At 38.5% G+C, this 16,045-nt stretch overlaps 1 protein-coding gene across 1 annotated transcript in view; it reads right to left on the bottom strand.

The window, feature by feature from the left end:
* Positions 1 to 2,084: 2,084 nt before the first annotated feature.
* Positions 2,085 to 16,045, bottom strand: part of uggt1 (UDP-glucose glycoprotein glucosyltransferase 1) — a 43,307-nt gene continuing 29,346 nt past the window's right edge. Inside the window, exons 26-40 of the mRNA XM_042500678.1 lie at positions 14,596 to 14,698; positions 14,377 to 14,456; positions 13,341 to 13,530; positions 12,378 to 12,536; positions 11,060 to 11,145; positions 10,859 to 10,943; positions 9,987 to 10,075; positions 9,423 to 9,527; positions 9,170 to 9,254; positions 7,602 to 7,784; positions 6,882 to 7,042; positions 6,624 to 6,738; positions 4,756 to 4,872; positions 3,181 to 3,325; positions 2,085 to 3,097 (exon numbers count right to left, since the gene is read on the bottom strand). Coding sequence (XP_042356612.1) covers positions 3,078 to 3,097; positions 3,181 to 3,325; positions 4,756 to 4,872; positions 6,624 to 6,738; positions 6,882 to 7,042; positions 7,602 to 7,784; positions 9,170 to 9,254; positions 9,423 to 9,527; positions 9,987 to 10,075; positions 10,859 to 10,943; positions 11,060 to 11,145; positions 12,378 to 12,536; positions 13,341 to 13,530; positions 14,377 to 14,456; positions 14,596 to 14,698 — 1,723 coding nt within the window. The 3' untranslated portion in view covers positions 2,085 to 3,077. The remainder of the gene's footprint in view (positions 3,098 to 3,180; positions 3,326 to 4,755; positions 4,873 to 6,623; positions 6,739 to 6,881; positions 7,043 to 7,601; positions 7,785 to 9,169; positions 9,255 to 9,422; positions 9,528 to 9,986; positions 10,076 to 10,858; positions 10,944 to 11,059; positions 11,146 to 12,377; positions 12,537 to 13,340; positions 13,531 to 14,376; positions 14,457 to 14,595; positions 14,699 to 16,045) is intronic.

Below are 16,045 nucleotides of genomic sequence, written 5' to 3'. Positions count from 1 at the left end.
ATAGAATTTTGCAAAAATGTCCAAAAACACCATAATGAGTCAAGTTGAAAAAATGACCGAAAAGGCAAGGCTATAGTATGGCAAAAATGTCAAAATATGACATGTCCCAAAAACAACTGAAAACACCTCAAAACAGCATAAAATAGCGTGCCAAGACACGCCATAGCATAGAATTTTGCAAAAACATCCAAAAACACAAATATATGGCATGCTGAAAAAATAACCGAAAAGGCAAGGCTATAGTATGGCAAAAATGTCACAATATGACATTTCCCAAAAACAGTTGAAAACATCTCAAAACAGTATAAAATAGCACGCAAAACACGCCATAGCATAGAATTTCGCGAAAATGTCGAAAAACACCTAAATATGGCATGTTGAAAAAATGACCGAAAAGGCAAGGCTATAGTAAGGCAAAAATGTCCCAATATGATATGTCCCAAAAACAGCTCAAAACACCTCGAAACAGCATAAATTAGCGTGCCAATTCACACCATAGCATAGAATTTTGCAAAAAAGTCCAAAAACACCTAAATATGGCATGTTGAAAAAATGACCGAAAAGGCAAGGCTATAGTATGGCAAAAATGTCAAAATATGACATGTCCTACAAACAGTTCAAAACACCCCAAAACAGCATAAAATAGCGCGTAAACACACGCCATAGCATAGAATTTTGCAAAAACGCCCAAAAACACCTAAATATGGCATGTTGAAAAAATGACCAAATAGGCAAGGCTATAGTATGTAAAAAAAAATGTCAAAATTCGACATGTCCCCAAAACAGCTGAAAACTGCATAAAATAGTGAGCCAACACACAACATAACATAGCGTGTTGAAAAAACGGCTGAAAACGATTCAGTATGGTATTTTGAAAAATGTGAAATTTTGACATGTCGAAAAAATGCCTGAAAATGACACATAATAGCTTGTGGAGACATGTCTTAGTGTAACATGTCGAAAAAAAGATCCAAAACTTCTACACTGCCTTCATTAAGTCCAGCCTCACCTTCTCAATTTCAGGCTGGTATGCTGCAGCCATGGTGAGGGACGAGAACAGGCGTCATTTGTGACAACAGCCTATACTATGACATTTTGGGGTTATTTTTTGCGACATACTATACTATGATGTTTTTGGCCTCTTTTGGGTTATTTTTGATGACATACTATACTATGACGTTGAATGACATCACCTGTGGATATCATCTGTCAAACAGGATTTACACTATGTATTTGCAGCAATTAATTAATTAATTTACCAAGTTCAGTGTGGAGGCAGGAAGTTTATTTCCTCTCTGACTGCCACGTTGGGTCAAAGCCTGTCATCCTGTGGTGTGTCCTGTGTTTAAATGTAATTTAAAACAAATTTCCTTCAAATCTTCATCACCTGCAAAGATATTTTGGGGTCATTTTTGATAACATACTGTACTGTGATGTTTTTGTGCCATTTTGGGTCATTTTTGACAACATACTTTGGGGTCTTTTTTCATTGTCCAGGTTGTGATGACAGGCTGCAGCCTATGATCACAATTTTTGTGTGTAAGTCCTGTATAAACTACAGGTGTTCCCAACAGATTGTAGACCATGCCAAAACCTTTTACAGTAACATCACAGTACAGTGTGTGTGTGTGTGTATGTAGTGGACGGGCGCGGGGGGCTTTTAAGATTTCGTGCCTAGGCACCTCTACATTTTTTATCCGTGCCTGATGGGGGGCTCTAACAGATCAATGTCCTCACAGCAAAGTTGTTCCTAGAGCGCAATGTGCCCAGAGTTGCACCGTCTATCATTACCAAACTCGGCCAGCCCTCCTGCTCTCCTCTCACCGCTCTCCATTGTCCTGTCCGCCCGCAGAAAAAGGAGGCCGTGCAATGTTTCGTTCGTGTCCGGTGTTAGCGGGGTTAGTCGTGTCTCTGTAAAAAGCATGATGCTACACTGCCGATAGTCCGTCTGGAGCCGGTTCAGCGCCGGTAACTCGTCCATCGTACTGAGGAGATGTTACGTCGCACATAATGACTGGCGGGAGGACAAGCCTGTAGCGTCTCCTCCTGGCCCGGCGTTCAGAAACACTGACAATACACGGGACCACTTCTTAATTGGGGATTTTTATTTAACAAAAACGGGCAGCCGAAACAGGATGATAATGACAGATCCGTAGATTTTACCAAGAAACAGAAATTCAGATATACAAGCTTCAAACACCTTTCCCTGAGAGTCACAGCGACATCTATATCCCATAAGAAACTGGGGCGTTAATCAAGCCTGCTGATTTTGTACTTAATTTTTAATGTCAAATTTTAGATGATGAGTGTTTCCCTTTAAGTGTTGCTAAATTTAGGTTGGGCATTTAATATCTCCAATAGCTTTAAGTTGATTTTTTTAAAAGATATGAATGATGGACCACCATTGTATTGAACACCTGTGTGACTATTTTCTCTTTTATTCTGCACTGCCTGAAAAACCTCATGTCATGATACTGACTTCATTGCCTAGCCCTAGTGTTGATGTGTGAGAATTGGCAAATGATCAATGATTGTTCATTGTATGAACTTTTTAAAAAATAGAAGTGTAACTCCACCCGAACCCTTTACTCATTTAAAAGAAGGCCAAACAGCTGAAGTTTGAGTGAGCAGAAACCCCCCCCCAACATCACATATTTGGTCTGTCAGACATGAAAAACCTAAATTAACCAGCAGTGAGATTTTTCAGGGTCCTCCTCCCTTTGTGCTTCAACCACAGCCCGAACAGGAACCCCAATCAGTGCAAACATACAGACTGACATCTATTACTGGGGAAATAAAAGTATACCGGCAAAAAAAAATGTATATCCACGATTTGCTTCACAAAAAAAACAACAAAAAACATTCTCACCACTTGCATACACCACAGAAAAACCTCTTACACCTGACCACATGAATTCGCTTCACACATTATGAAAAAAACAAAAACATAACCATTTCGCACTGGTTTGTCTTCAGTCTGTCTGCAGTCCCCGAGGCGGCAGAGGAGCCTCTCTTCAAGAAGCAGACTCTTTAAACAGAGTCCAGTTCACTGCCTCATCACAGCCACCGCAGGATCCTCACAACTCTGTGTGAACATCTGACACAGAGACAAAGAAACATTATTCAAGTGGATGAACGTCAGAGTAGATGTTTGTTTTGTCTGTTCTGAGTGTTCAGTACCTGTGCCTTGCTGTTTCTTTGTGTTGTTTACTCTCTCCTGGACTCTGGTCTGCAGGCGTTTGATCTCCTGGTCATAATCGGTCCACTCCGCCACAATCCTCACCGCAGCCTGCAGTTTGGGCTCCTTGGTCATGGGGTTGTTACACTGAGAGCATGAAAAATGAGCCATATTAGTGCTTTCTTTGGTGATCTCTCTACAGGCAAAAAGAACAGGCTGTGTTTTGTTTAAGGGGTCATTTAAAGAGATCATTGGTGTTTAAATGCCTTGTCCGCCTCACATTTTCCAAAAGGGAACAATTTCAAAGGCTCAGATTTGAGCTGCTCCCATTTTGGACACAGCACTCAGATTACAAGAGTGTAACCATCACAGTATCAAACTGCTCATGAGGAGTTTTCTGATATAAGATTGGTGATCATATTTTAACCACTGATAACTGGGTTGCGGGATGGTAGCAGTGTGTCCTTTAGGATTTATAATGTGCTACCACTTCAACATTTTTATTTTTTGTTTTAAATATCTTTAAAGAACTGAGATCAAGTTTTCTACCTGTGATTTTGAGAATTTTGACACACAAATGATTGAAGTGAACACAAAACTCACCAAAATTAGGAGCGAGTCGAGTTCACTTGTTGCTCATGGTTCAGTCTGAAGTGCTGATTTGGAGTTTTTGTTGCTTTGTGCTTTTATACAAGAATAACTTGATTGATCCAAAAACAAACTCATTCACATTCTTAGCGCTCAGTCAATTACTTCCTATCAGCTGGCCTGTCTGCCCTCTGGTGGCTGTTAGTAGGAACAGCATTCTTTAGAAAACCCCACTGCTGGACTGTGCAGAGTTTTACAGGTCTCTGACACCGTCCTGCAAATTCAGAAAAGGATTGCTCGGCTTCAAAGACAAAAGACAAAAAGAAACTTTTTGATTCCCAAAGCAAATGCAAAAGACTACTTCACTTGCATAATGACCATTTGTACATCAGTTCTTCACTGCGTTAGCTTGAATTTGTGAAGAAAACTTTGTTTTTCCTGCATGGCACCAAGGTGAACGGAGAATCCAAAAAGACGAACATTCTTCACGAATAACAGCCACATGCAATTACAGTGAAATTATAAGCATCATCATAGAGTTGGTGGCAACTGAAGCGCAAAGTACGCCGCCTTCTTTTACAGGCTGAAGGTGTGTTTAAACGCACCAACAGCACTGAAAGATTAGCATATTAAATCCCAAATACAGTTTCTCTCTGCCATGTTTAACGTCATTGCCTGAAGTGTCTCTAAACCTTGTCACTTTCTCTTTCTCTCCACCACTGTTCTGGTGCAACATTTTTAGTGTGCCAAATGTGTCATTTCAATCAGCTGCAAACTGCACTGCAATGTTATGAGTGCATTATCTTTTTTTGAATTGAACCCTGAGATGGGGCAGATAGCATTTGCAGGTTATGTGCAATTCATGGTGCTATCAGCGGCTTCAGTCCATTCTTTCTGAATTTGCCCCTCTGTGTCTTCTGTTTTGTCCTGATCCAACCCATGAAGTCTACATACACACACACACACACACACACACAAACTGCTGTTACCAGGTCTATCGTCTTGGCGCTCCTCTTGGAGCTGTCGTCACACCAGGTCTCACACCACAGCCACTCCTGAGGCAGAGATTTGATTGGCACCTGGTGGATCATGTTGTTGGGCAGATCCTAAAAGAAACAACAGAAAATGAAACCAGTGATTGAAGGGGATGGGAAAACTAACAGAGATTACAAAGAAAACTTCATGGAAATAGTCACTACTTTTTTTAAAAAAAAAAATAAAATCAGAACAGAGTATGTTAAAGAGCAACTTTAGATTAGAGATCCCAGTGATTCAATATGTAAGAAAATGGTGTGCACAGTAGATTTTCCCAAAAAGTGTAAATAAATAAATAAATATAAACTCCACATCTGGAGTCATTTTTGCACGGTACTTTTACTTCTGCATTTAAACTGAAAAAACAGGCAAAATGACATGTGGGGGAGAGCTGCCACATTCATTTAATTCAACTTTTTAAATCCATTAAAATCATGAAATAAAAGTTGATCCTTAATGTGCAGACAGGCTTCAGAACAAAAGCATCTGCTTGATTAACCCTTTAAAACCTGGAGCGACTTCAGTTTTCTTGTGCTGCTGTCAGACGTCTTCAAAAGAGCTGAAACCTGAGAAAACTGGTATGATTTCTTTTAAAAACAAGGGAAAAAACATAATGAGCAACTTGGCAAGAAATGTCAGACAAACTGGAAAAAATAGTAAAAAGTTACAAGGAAATTATCTGAAAATAAATTGGGGGGATTATTATATATTTTAAAAAAGATGGAATCAATGTCAAGAATACTATATGTATAATTTCGTAGTTATATATTTAAATTATGTTAAAGTATAAAAAAATTGTATTTAATTCCTTTAGCACTTTCTTGAAGTTACTTTCCACTTTTGTTTTCCTTATTTCAGGTAATTTACTCGTAACTTTTTAATAATTTCTTGCTAGTTTGTGGGCCATTTCTTGTTAAGTTGCTTTTTGCCTCCTTCCCATGATTTTTAAAGAATCAAGGCAATTATCACAGGTTTGAAAGGGTTAACACTCCTGGCTGACTGTCTGACCAATATGTGCCATATTATTAATTTATTTATTTCCTGTTGTTGATGGAATTTTTTTTTTAGTTTTGTATATATGTTTTTGTTTTTTTTCCTTTTTGTTAGTGATTCAATTTTTAAAATCGGGGTGCCTGGTGGCTCAGTGGATAGAGTGGCGCCCCATGTACAGAGGCTGTGTCCTCGCCACAGCGGCCGCGTGTTCAAATCCGGTCTCAGCCCTTTGCTGCATGTCTCCCCCTCTCTCTCCCCCTCTTTAAAAGAAAAATTCCAAAAAATTCAAAAATCAATAAAAAAATAAATAAATAAAAAACACACCCTACTCTGTCTGGCTTTTTCAAAAGATCTCCTTGTTGCTGCATTAAGAGACAATACAGAGACTGAGATGTGAAAAGTGTTGCAATCACAAAATCTTGATAAGCAGAGGAGAAAACTATTAGCAAACAGCAACACTGTGAAAAGGATCAGATAAAATATGTAATTTCTCACATTAAACAAAGCTGCTGTTTAACCTTCAACTTTCAAATCTCAGATTACAGAGTTTCCTTGTACACAAAGTTTTCAATGAAGTGCCTTCTCACACCCAAAAAAATAAATGCAAAAACAGTTTGCTGTGATTGTTTTAAGATTTTTATAAAGCACTAAAAATAAATGGAAGCAGCTGGAGACTGGTATCAAATTAATCTGAAAAAATGCTTTGGAAAAATAGCTGATGGTAATGTAAGCTGTATTGCCAAAATAATACAAATAAATTGTGTCAGTCTTCAGAATCAGATGCCAAATGCTCATGTAGACAGACAGTATAAAAAAATTAAAGACAGACCTGGTCGAGGTTTGAAAGGCTGTTGGGGTCTTGGCTGAGTCCCTGGTACTGTCCTCGGAGTCGATCTCCTGCAGCTATTTTCCTGAACTTCTTCAGGTCGACCACATACAGGGCACTGCAGGGGATAAACGACAGTAACACATGAAATATGCATGAAGGTATGAAAAATGTATTAAAAAAGAGAGTGAGAGTGTGCCCTGTGTGTGTGAGTGTGTTTGAGTGTTACAACTCTGCCGAGCTGTCAGAGTGTGCATATACCTGATGTGGTATTTGCGTCCGGCGAGGTGGCTCGCCCAGTAGCCGGACTTCCAGAAGCGGTAACCGTCCATCTCCCTCCGGCTCTCGCAGAAAGGCGTGTAACCGTACGGAGCGCCCTCCAGGTCGAAGTCACGCAGCTCCTTCAGGTCTGTTCGCACAATCTGAAGGTCAGACAATAGAGATTGATCACTTTAGAGAGGTAAAACTTATAACTCATGTAAAAACTAATTTAAAAAAAAATAAATTCCAGAAAATAACAAAAGCTGTGTGAACATTTGTTTGATTTTGGACTATAAGACGGAGAAAATATGCAATTTTCAAGACATCTGAGAGGTTGGTTCTGGTGAATTTTTGCTCATAAAACCCGAGGCATTGCTATTTTGTTGATCTGCCAACTGACTAATAGTTTAAAGGGCAAACTTTGCTCTGCTTTCAGACCTGAACCCTGTTTGTTCATGTTTTTGTGTCTAAGTGACTAATAGGAACAATTTCTGAAACTCGTCCAGTATTGAGCGAGAGCACCACAACCAACAGCTAAGAAACAAACCTCTAAATATTAAGTCCAGCACATTATTGCTGTATTTTTTACACTGTTAAAGTTATCCAAGTCAGTTTAATCATTCTGATCATCAACTTAAGAACTGAACAGTAAAAAGGAAAGAAATATTTGGACAGAGGCAGGATGAATTACAGTGTTTGCACAGCTACGTGTGAGCTAACCTGGTCTGCGTCCACAAACAGAATCTTGTCGACGGCGAGAGGAAACAGCACGTCCAGGAACAGGATCTTGTAGCCCCAGATGATCCTCTGCTTCTCGGTCTGTTGGTGTAACCAGCGAGGCCACTTGTACTGGACCAGTTCATACTGGAAACCATACTGCTTTGCCATGTGGGGGATGAACTCCTGTAAGATGGTCACACACAAAACAGGCCTGTCAGCTTTTACTAGGGGACAAGCAATGCACAATCAATAATAATTAATAATATATTTTTTTTCATTATCCATTAATTTGTGGATTATAGTTAATTGTTTGGTCCATCAAATATATTGTGAAAAATGTCCATCCATTTCTCAGATTTGTAAGTCCAAAACTCCATCACCAGCGTAATGTGAACAAAAAAAACAAAGAGAAAAGCTTGTTTTTAACAGCGTTATTGTGAGGCAGAGATATTGGAGTGTAGCCCGCTCTGGACATCTTAAGGTTTTGAGGAATTGTTCTTCCGTGAGACTGTCCACACAGCAGCTCCACCACTGCTGATTCCTCTCCTGCTGCGCCCACTCCTCCCTACACAGATCTACCAGCAAAAGCTGCTTCAAGAGCTTGTGGACCAAAAGTTCAGCTTTTCAGCTCATTATCCCAAACACAAACTGTCATTGCTCCGAAGGGCCGTTTTCCCAAAAATACACCACACGCTCTCCCAAACAGAAGCACATGATTACTTATTATGCAGACTAATGTCTTCCCACCTTCCCACGATGCCATCATTTGGGAAATATATGGTATAAATATGCCATTTATTTGTCTCTAAAATGCTGTTTTCCTAAATGTGATGGTTTTTTTGTTATTGCTCCAATGCTCATGCCTGTGACATTATTGGGTGCATGTGAGGCACATCAGGGAAGATACACGTTCACACTGAAGTCAGAAATGGGTCCCTTTAAACATAAATGTGAAGTCTAGGTAGAAAGATCAGATCTGGGGATCAGGAGCAAAAAAAAAAAAAAGGTTGAGCTTTCCGGACTTAAAAATACCCTGATAGTGTCATCATCAATACAAAAAGTTTTGAAATTCTACAAATGAAATAAAACTGAACTAATCATTTTATTTGGACAGATATCATGATATAATGTAAATATGAAAATGAAGAGCAATCCTTTCTACTGCACGGCTGGAGCTTCTGCAGAGTTAACTATGGAAATGAGCTGACAGAGAATCTGGGTTACAAAACAGTCTTTTTCTTTTACAAATAAGAAGAACACGTCCCAAAACAATGTTGATTTCAGGATAATGAGGCTTAACAACTAAAACCACAGTGAAAACAATCATAAAAATAGGACTGTTAATGATGAATGAGCTGAGAAAAGCACAGAAGTCTTCATTCATCAGGAGATTTTCTTCCACTGTAGAAATCTCACTCCTGCTGCATGTTTCACCTTGATTTTTAGAACTCTTGTCTGAAGCTCACATCACTGACAGACGGAGAAAGAAAGCTGCGGCCATCAGGGAAAATCTCCACATCAATGATGAGAGGCCGGCTGATTTTTTTTTTTTAAAGCAAAAATCCTACCTTGAACGTGGGGGACAGGTAGTTCTTGAGGAACCAGAACTTGACTGGAGTTTTGGTGTTTTTCAGAACTGACAGCATCATAATCCTGAGAGGGAAGGAAGAATAAAAAGACTAGTGGCAACAGACCTGGGAGAACAAAGACACTTGAATCAATAGTCTTTGTACACGTAAGAAGACGAGATGTTAGCTTTTTAAGGATCTTGAGTGATACAACAATCCCTTCTCTTTGCCTGGTCATATCTCTGACGCTTACCTGAGAAACCGCTCATACAGATGCCCCGAGGCCACAGAGAAGATGTTGATCACGTCGTCCTTCTCCTGCTTTGGCTCCTCCGTCTTTCCTCCGCCTGTAAATCCTCTGAAAGATAAAAGACAAGCTGTTTTTTTAAAGTTTTAAAAAACTTATAAGTAAAATAAACACAGAACAGATTAAATGTGTTTGTCCTCCAGGTAATTGCAAGCTACACTTAACTAGTTAGAGATAATATTTATCTTTGCAGAAATGTGCTGATGATGCAAAACTATTATTAGGGCTGCACCTAACAATTATGGTCATTATATATGGTACGATAACTTTTTTGATGAATTAATTAATCCTCTAAGATTTCAAAACCAGAAGATGTTCATTTATCAGAGAAAGGAAAACAAGATAAAGCAGCAAATCCCCACATTTTAGAGATAAAACCAAAGAACATGTGGCATTTTTGCTTAACAAAGAACTTCACCAGTTATTTAACCGGCTGCAGATTGATTTTAAGTTTATCAACTAATGGATTAGTCAACTTAACCAATAACCAATTTCCAATCAAAGTTGTACCTGGCTAGAGATTTCCAGAAGCCGGTGTCATTTTCCTCGGTCACATCACTCAGCAGCTCCTCGTTAAACTTGTCTGGTTTCTTCTGGACCTGATAAAAAATTAACCCAGTTAGTTGAACAACCATTGTTAGAAAAAATGACTTCTCCATTTGATGTAGTTATTAAATATGAGCTTATCTAGCTCAAAATTCTATGGAGGACCAAACCTGTCTTATGAGTAAATAAATGAAAGATAAATTAATGAAATGTGTGAAAATATTTTAAAAATTCATCTGAAAATCGGTTAAGACCTTCCAGTAAACGTGGAACTAATCAATGCAGGTTTTGGACTTTTAGGAAAAATCAGCTTTGCAAATGTTTCATGATGAAAAAAAAATAATTCAAATCGTTTGTTAGATCTTAATATCCACAAAATGCTTAGGAGGGTAACACAAAAAAAACCCCAAAAACTTTGTTTACCAGAACTCAACAGGACACCTTTAATGTTGAGGTGAGTTTGAAGATAAAAATATTTGCTTTTAAGTTTTGCATTTACACATTTTTGCATTTCTTTGTGCCCTAATCTATTCATTTATTTTTCATCAGTGATATGTAAATGTCCCAATGAAATGTGTAATTTTACCCATGATTTATGCACATACTGTAAATGTTTTGCATGACTCAAAATACTCAGCACAGTTTCTTCTACTCTTTTAAATTCATGAGAACGCAGTAAGACGGAGAAAACTGGAAATGTTGCCTCTAAACGTCTTCGATTTGTTTCATGTATTTGGGTGCAGAACTTGAATCTAACTGAGTGAAAGGGCAAATTCTTATCACTGTTTTCATGCTTTTGTTGGTGACAGTCATCACTTAATCAGAGGTAAACTGACCTTGACTTTAATGATCCTGCTCTTGAAGTTATTTAGCACGACTATGATGTCATCAGAATCTGCTGGGGAGTCCGTGCCATCATGGCTGCAACACAAAAAGAAAGAAAGCAAACAGAAAATTAGTTTGTAGATCCAGCAGACGAAAACTATGACTAACTAAGACTATTACGGCACTTTAACTCACTAGTTCTGTGTTCTCACCTGTAAATCTTATAGATGTCATCAGAGCGTCCTTTCCTCATCTTCAGGATCCAGGCGCCGGGGTTTGCCTTCAGCTGGAAGTAACCCTACAGAGGAGAACAAAAGAGATTCACATAGTTTGTGACTACAATAATAAACAGGGCTGGAATGATCTGAGTATTTGTACCGCACTGTCATGATTCAGCGACCACAGTTGGGGCATGCAGCCTCAAGAAGAATACACAATATGTAGATTGATGCACGTAATGTGGAGTTCTGCCCAAATAGCTGCACTTTGTTGGCAACATTTGCAGAGGTTAGCATAACAACCAGACTGGCATGGATGTTAGGCACGATAAGGCGCGCGGAAACGAAATGCTGGAAGACCCGCCTGCAGCCTGGTCAGCTACAACAAGAACTCAGAGAGAGCTGTGAGAAAGACGAGGACGGTGTGTCTGCACTGCTCCACAGCTGCAGGGTCTGTGAACTGAAACACATCCATCCTCAGCATCACTTCGATGTGCCGACCATCAGATTGATAGATGCTTGGGTGCTCTGAATGTTTAAAGTCCCCTTGAAACCGAAGTTAGAGCATCTTTGGCTTTTGTATTGTGATGTATTTCCCGGTGAAAAGGAATATTTGAGCCGTGTTCAGTAACAAAGGGATTGAAGTCAAATCCTTCTTATTTGATCGCACTGCTAAAAGTGGGCAGTCTTTAAGTTTAGTGTGATTCAGGACTTTTTGGTTAATACATATACTCTGATACTTATATTTTTACCTGTATTTGGCATATGTTAGGAGATAAACACAAGGATGCAGGAATATAACTGTGAAAATGCATTTTTCATTTCACAAACTAACAAAAACTCTTCCTTAAGCAAAAGTTTTTTGTTTTTATTATTTATGTAGTTTGTTATTTTACATTTCATATCATTAGAGATGCTTTTCAGTTTTACAGTCTGTTGTGACCTGTTGCCTTTTTGGAAAGTGACTGTTTAGTGTAATAGAGAGTATGTGTTTGAAATGCTCCTTACTTTTATAATAAAAACAGTTTACTAAAGTTGCCAGTGAGCAAAATGCTACCTCTGTCACCAGCAGGATTGTGTCTTTCTTCGACACTTGCACTACTGTTTGTTCAAAATAAATAAAAACAAACCGTACCAAACTCGCACAGAACGTGACTTTTTGTGTACCGTTATTACAGCCCTTATATTAAGCCTGCATGATAAGCTGTTAACAAGGAAAGCACTAAAACGTATCAACAAACAATAATTATTGGAAACTTCTGCTCTAAAGTGTTGGAAAACAAAATGGCAAAAAGGCTCATCTGTAACTCACCAGGTTTGCCATGACGATTGTATCCACAATGACGGGTTCGGAGGCGGTTCCCAGGGTGAACTGGAGGCCACGTGGCGGCTGGCCCGAGCTGACGTCAAAACAGTGACCCTCTAACAAAAGGTGCTCCAACTCGTACTCTGCCGCTACAATGTTCTCCACCTGCAGACACAGGAATCCACACAGGTGAAGTTTACTATGTGTAGCCAAATAAGCGAGTCCAAGGGCTTTCCAGAACCACATCAGTGATGGTTCTCAAACAAACCAAAGGATGCCAAAAGTCCTCAGCATATAAGCAAAAATGGAAGAAAGCTCAGGAGAAAGAATTCAAAGAGAGGTCCGCTTTTTGGACAAGAGTGGATGCAGCAGGACCTGAAAAAGTTTAATAAGTAATAGAAATAGCCAAAAAACAGGATTATAATTGGAGAAAAAAATATCAACATTATTGGGTTCTGAACTCTATGTTTCACCCTATCCTCAATAAAACAGTATAACAGTGTGAAATTGATACGACTTGTTTAATCATGTATTTCAACATTTTAATACATACATTAATAAAACCCTGATACAGAGACACAACTGGTGTCCTCTGGTATGAGAGTTGTCTTTTTTTAATGCAACAATTTACTATATTACAAAGTAAAGCTGGAATAAAACATTAATTTAGGACAAAAGAAAAATAAAAGTGTCTTTGTGCAGCCCCTTAGACAAATGAGTAAAAAATAAATCCCAAACCTAAGTGGTAGAAAATCAGTTTGGTTTGAGTCTAAGGGCTACTGGCGGTGTTTAAACACTGACTGATGACACACATTAAAACACAACCGTTGGACAGCATTAAAACATTCATTCACAGAGCATGATAGAGTGGTGTGATAACTTTACACACTTAATAGTTTACTGTGAGAAACAATGAAATATTTCACAACTGCAGATCCCAACTGAACCCAGACAGACTTGTTACTTTACCTCCTCCAGGTAGATGTTGTCCAGGTCGTACCGGGTGTGCACAGACTCCACCATCCAGCTCTCGGGGGTGTTGAGGTTCAGGGTGAAGAGCGGAGACTGAGGCATGTCCAGGAACTTGGCCATAGGGCCGGGAGAGAAACTACCGTCAGCTTGAAAGGCCACCTCCGGCTCCAATACGTAACGGTAAATACTGGAAGAAAATACATGGATTTTAATAACAGGTGGAGCAGTCATCACAACATTATCTACCATTTGCTGGAGGCCTTTAGCTAAAACAGTAGACATAAAGATCCTAAATGTTAGTTTTTACTGGAAAATATCAGAAATTTTAAAAGGAACAGACTGACTGAAAATGTTGGGCATCAGCATTAAAGATGCCCTGTGGAGACAAAAGTTATGTTAGCATTGAGTGTTACTCATAAAAACATACATATAATGTGCACCCAGATGTTTTTTATACTGGTGGTACTGGGTCATTTCGGTCAATACCTTTAAGATATTGAGTACCGATACCTAGCTCTACAGTATTTATATCCCCACACATCTGAAAATTATATTTCTTGCTGCAAGAAGACACTTTTCATTACAGTTTAATGTTAGTAACGTCTTCATCTGCAAATGATATCACAGAAAAAGCCTCTGTTAATAGAGCATAAAAAGACAAATGGGGATAATTTAAAAGAGACAGTTATTATGCAACAGAGTCCTTATAATCAGTAAAAACAAATATTGAAACACAAGTCTTCAATTATACCCTTAAAATTAGATTTTAATTTTCTGACTTTCCAAAAAGAGTATGAGCCTTAAACATACAGTGATGCTGTAAATTGTAATTGAAGTCCTAATAAAGGCACAGAGCATAAAGTATTATGATGAATTAAGGATTCAGTGACTCAAAAGTAAAACATTAGCACATTTGGAGGGTGAATGGTAAACTTTTAGCCAGATAAAGCAGAAAGACCAGAGTGCTGTGCCTATACTGATATAAAAAAGATGTAAGGTTTGAGAATTCACTGAGTACAGAAACAGTTCTCACCTCTTGAGAGGCATCTCTGACAGTTTGGACTGGCAGTTCATGAAGACTCGTAAGTTGACGTTTACCAGCTGCTTCAGGTTCTGCAGGTGGACACATGTTAAAGAAGACAAGACAGACAGGTGAGAAATAACACTGATGAGATCAAAGTGAGGTCTAATATATCAACTGGACAGATCAGTGAGAAAGACGCAGTCAAACGAGGGACCCGATTTAACCCACCAAAAGGAGAGGAGCTAGTTTCTGTGCGTCCCTGGTTACAGGATCCACCACGGCAACAACATCGAAGTACACATCTCCCTCCTTTGGCCGGATCTTTACAGCACTGCCAAAAAAAAATAAAAATCAGCAACTAAATAAGGATGCACTGATCTCCACATTTTTTACATTAAATTAGAAGGTAAAAATTGTAAAATTTAAAATTTTCTGACACAATTTTTGCCCAAAATAATAATTATAACTTTGTTTATTCCATCTCTCAGATGCACACACACACAAACATCATATTGAAATAACATAGTTATAATTGTTAAACATTTCTGTCTTTGTCCATACTTTAGTCTCCATTTTCACTTTATATATACAGGCAAAAAATATTGTATTGTTTTATTGTATTGTATTACTCCAAGCTCAGTAATTCTGCACTTTCAGTTTTAAATCTAAAAGCTTAACCAAGGACAGGGGTTGCAAATTACCCTTGGCTACAAACCTGTATGTACTGCATCTACTTTGTATTTTATATATGAAGCATTTTTAATGCATTTGTCCCTGTCAAATAAACAAGTACATAAATAAATGTAATGCACTTTTCAAAAGCAGAGTTACAATTTGCTGTACACACATAAAATAGAGCAAAGTAATGAAAAACATGGGGATAAAAAGAGAAAAAGTATTTGGTAGGAAAGTAAGTAACACAGGGGCAATTACAAATCTGAATGCAAAACCAATAAAAAAAATTAAAAACAGTCAAAAAAGTAAATAAATAAAAACCAAAATTAACAAGTAAAAAAGTGTCAGAATGAAGATTTGAAAGCAGTGTTTTTTCGAGGAGTGATTTAAAATAAAGCACTGACTAACTCAAGCACTCCTGATCTCCTCAGGCAGGGATTTCAGTGTCTGTGGGTTCAAACAGCAAACTTACTGACGGACTTTAGATTTTAGCCATGACTTGTGAACAGAAAAGAAAGTTTGGAGTGAGGATCTCGGGCAGTACGTTTGGTCATGAGGAGAGAGCAGCTGAGAGATATAAGGAGGTGCCAAACCAGACATGATTTTGAGAGTGATTAAAAGTATTTTAAAATAAATGTATTATAAAGTCACGGAAAGCTGATGTAAAGAAGCTAAGATTGGTGTAATATGGTCACATTTTTTTTTGAACCAGTTAAGAACTGAGCTACGGCATTTTGTGTGAGTTTGAGGAAATGAAGAGACTAATGGGAGAGGACAACCTTCTCTCGATAAAGAATTAACACAAACATTTTGACTTTGGAGATATTTCGTGATAGATAATAACAGGACTGGGCATTTTTGTTAATGTGAAGGTCTAGTTTAAGGTCAGAGTTGAATATTACACTGAGATTTCTGGCAGAGGGCTTTAAATTGGCAGCCGGTAGACCAAGGAGATTGTAATCAGTCTGAACTCTAACATGGAGGGGCGGGAAAAGAGGATGAG

This window comes from Plectropomus leopardus, chromosome 14 (genome assembly GCF_008729295.1).
Source record: "Plectropomus leopardus isolate mb chromosome 14, YSFRI_Pleo_2.0, whole genome shotgun sequence".
Classification (NCBI taxonomy): Eukaryota; Metazoa; Chordata; class Actinopteri; order Perciformes; family Serranidae; genus Plectropomus; species Plectropomus leopardus.
This window is presented reverse-complemented; position numbering and strand designations above follow the sequence as displayed.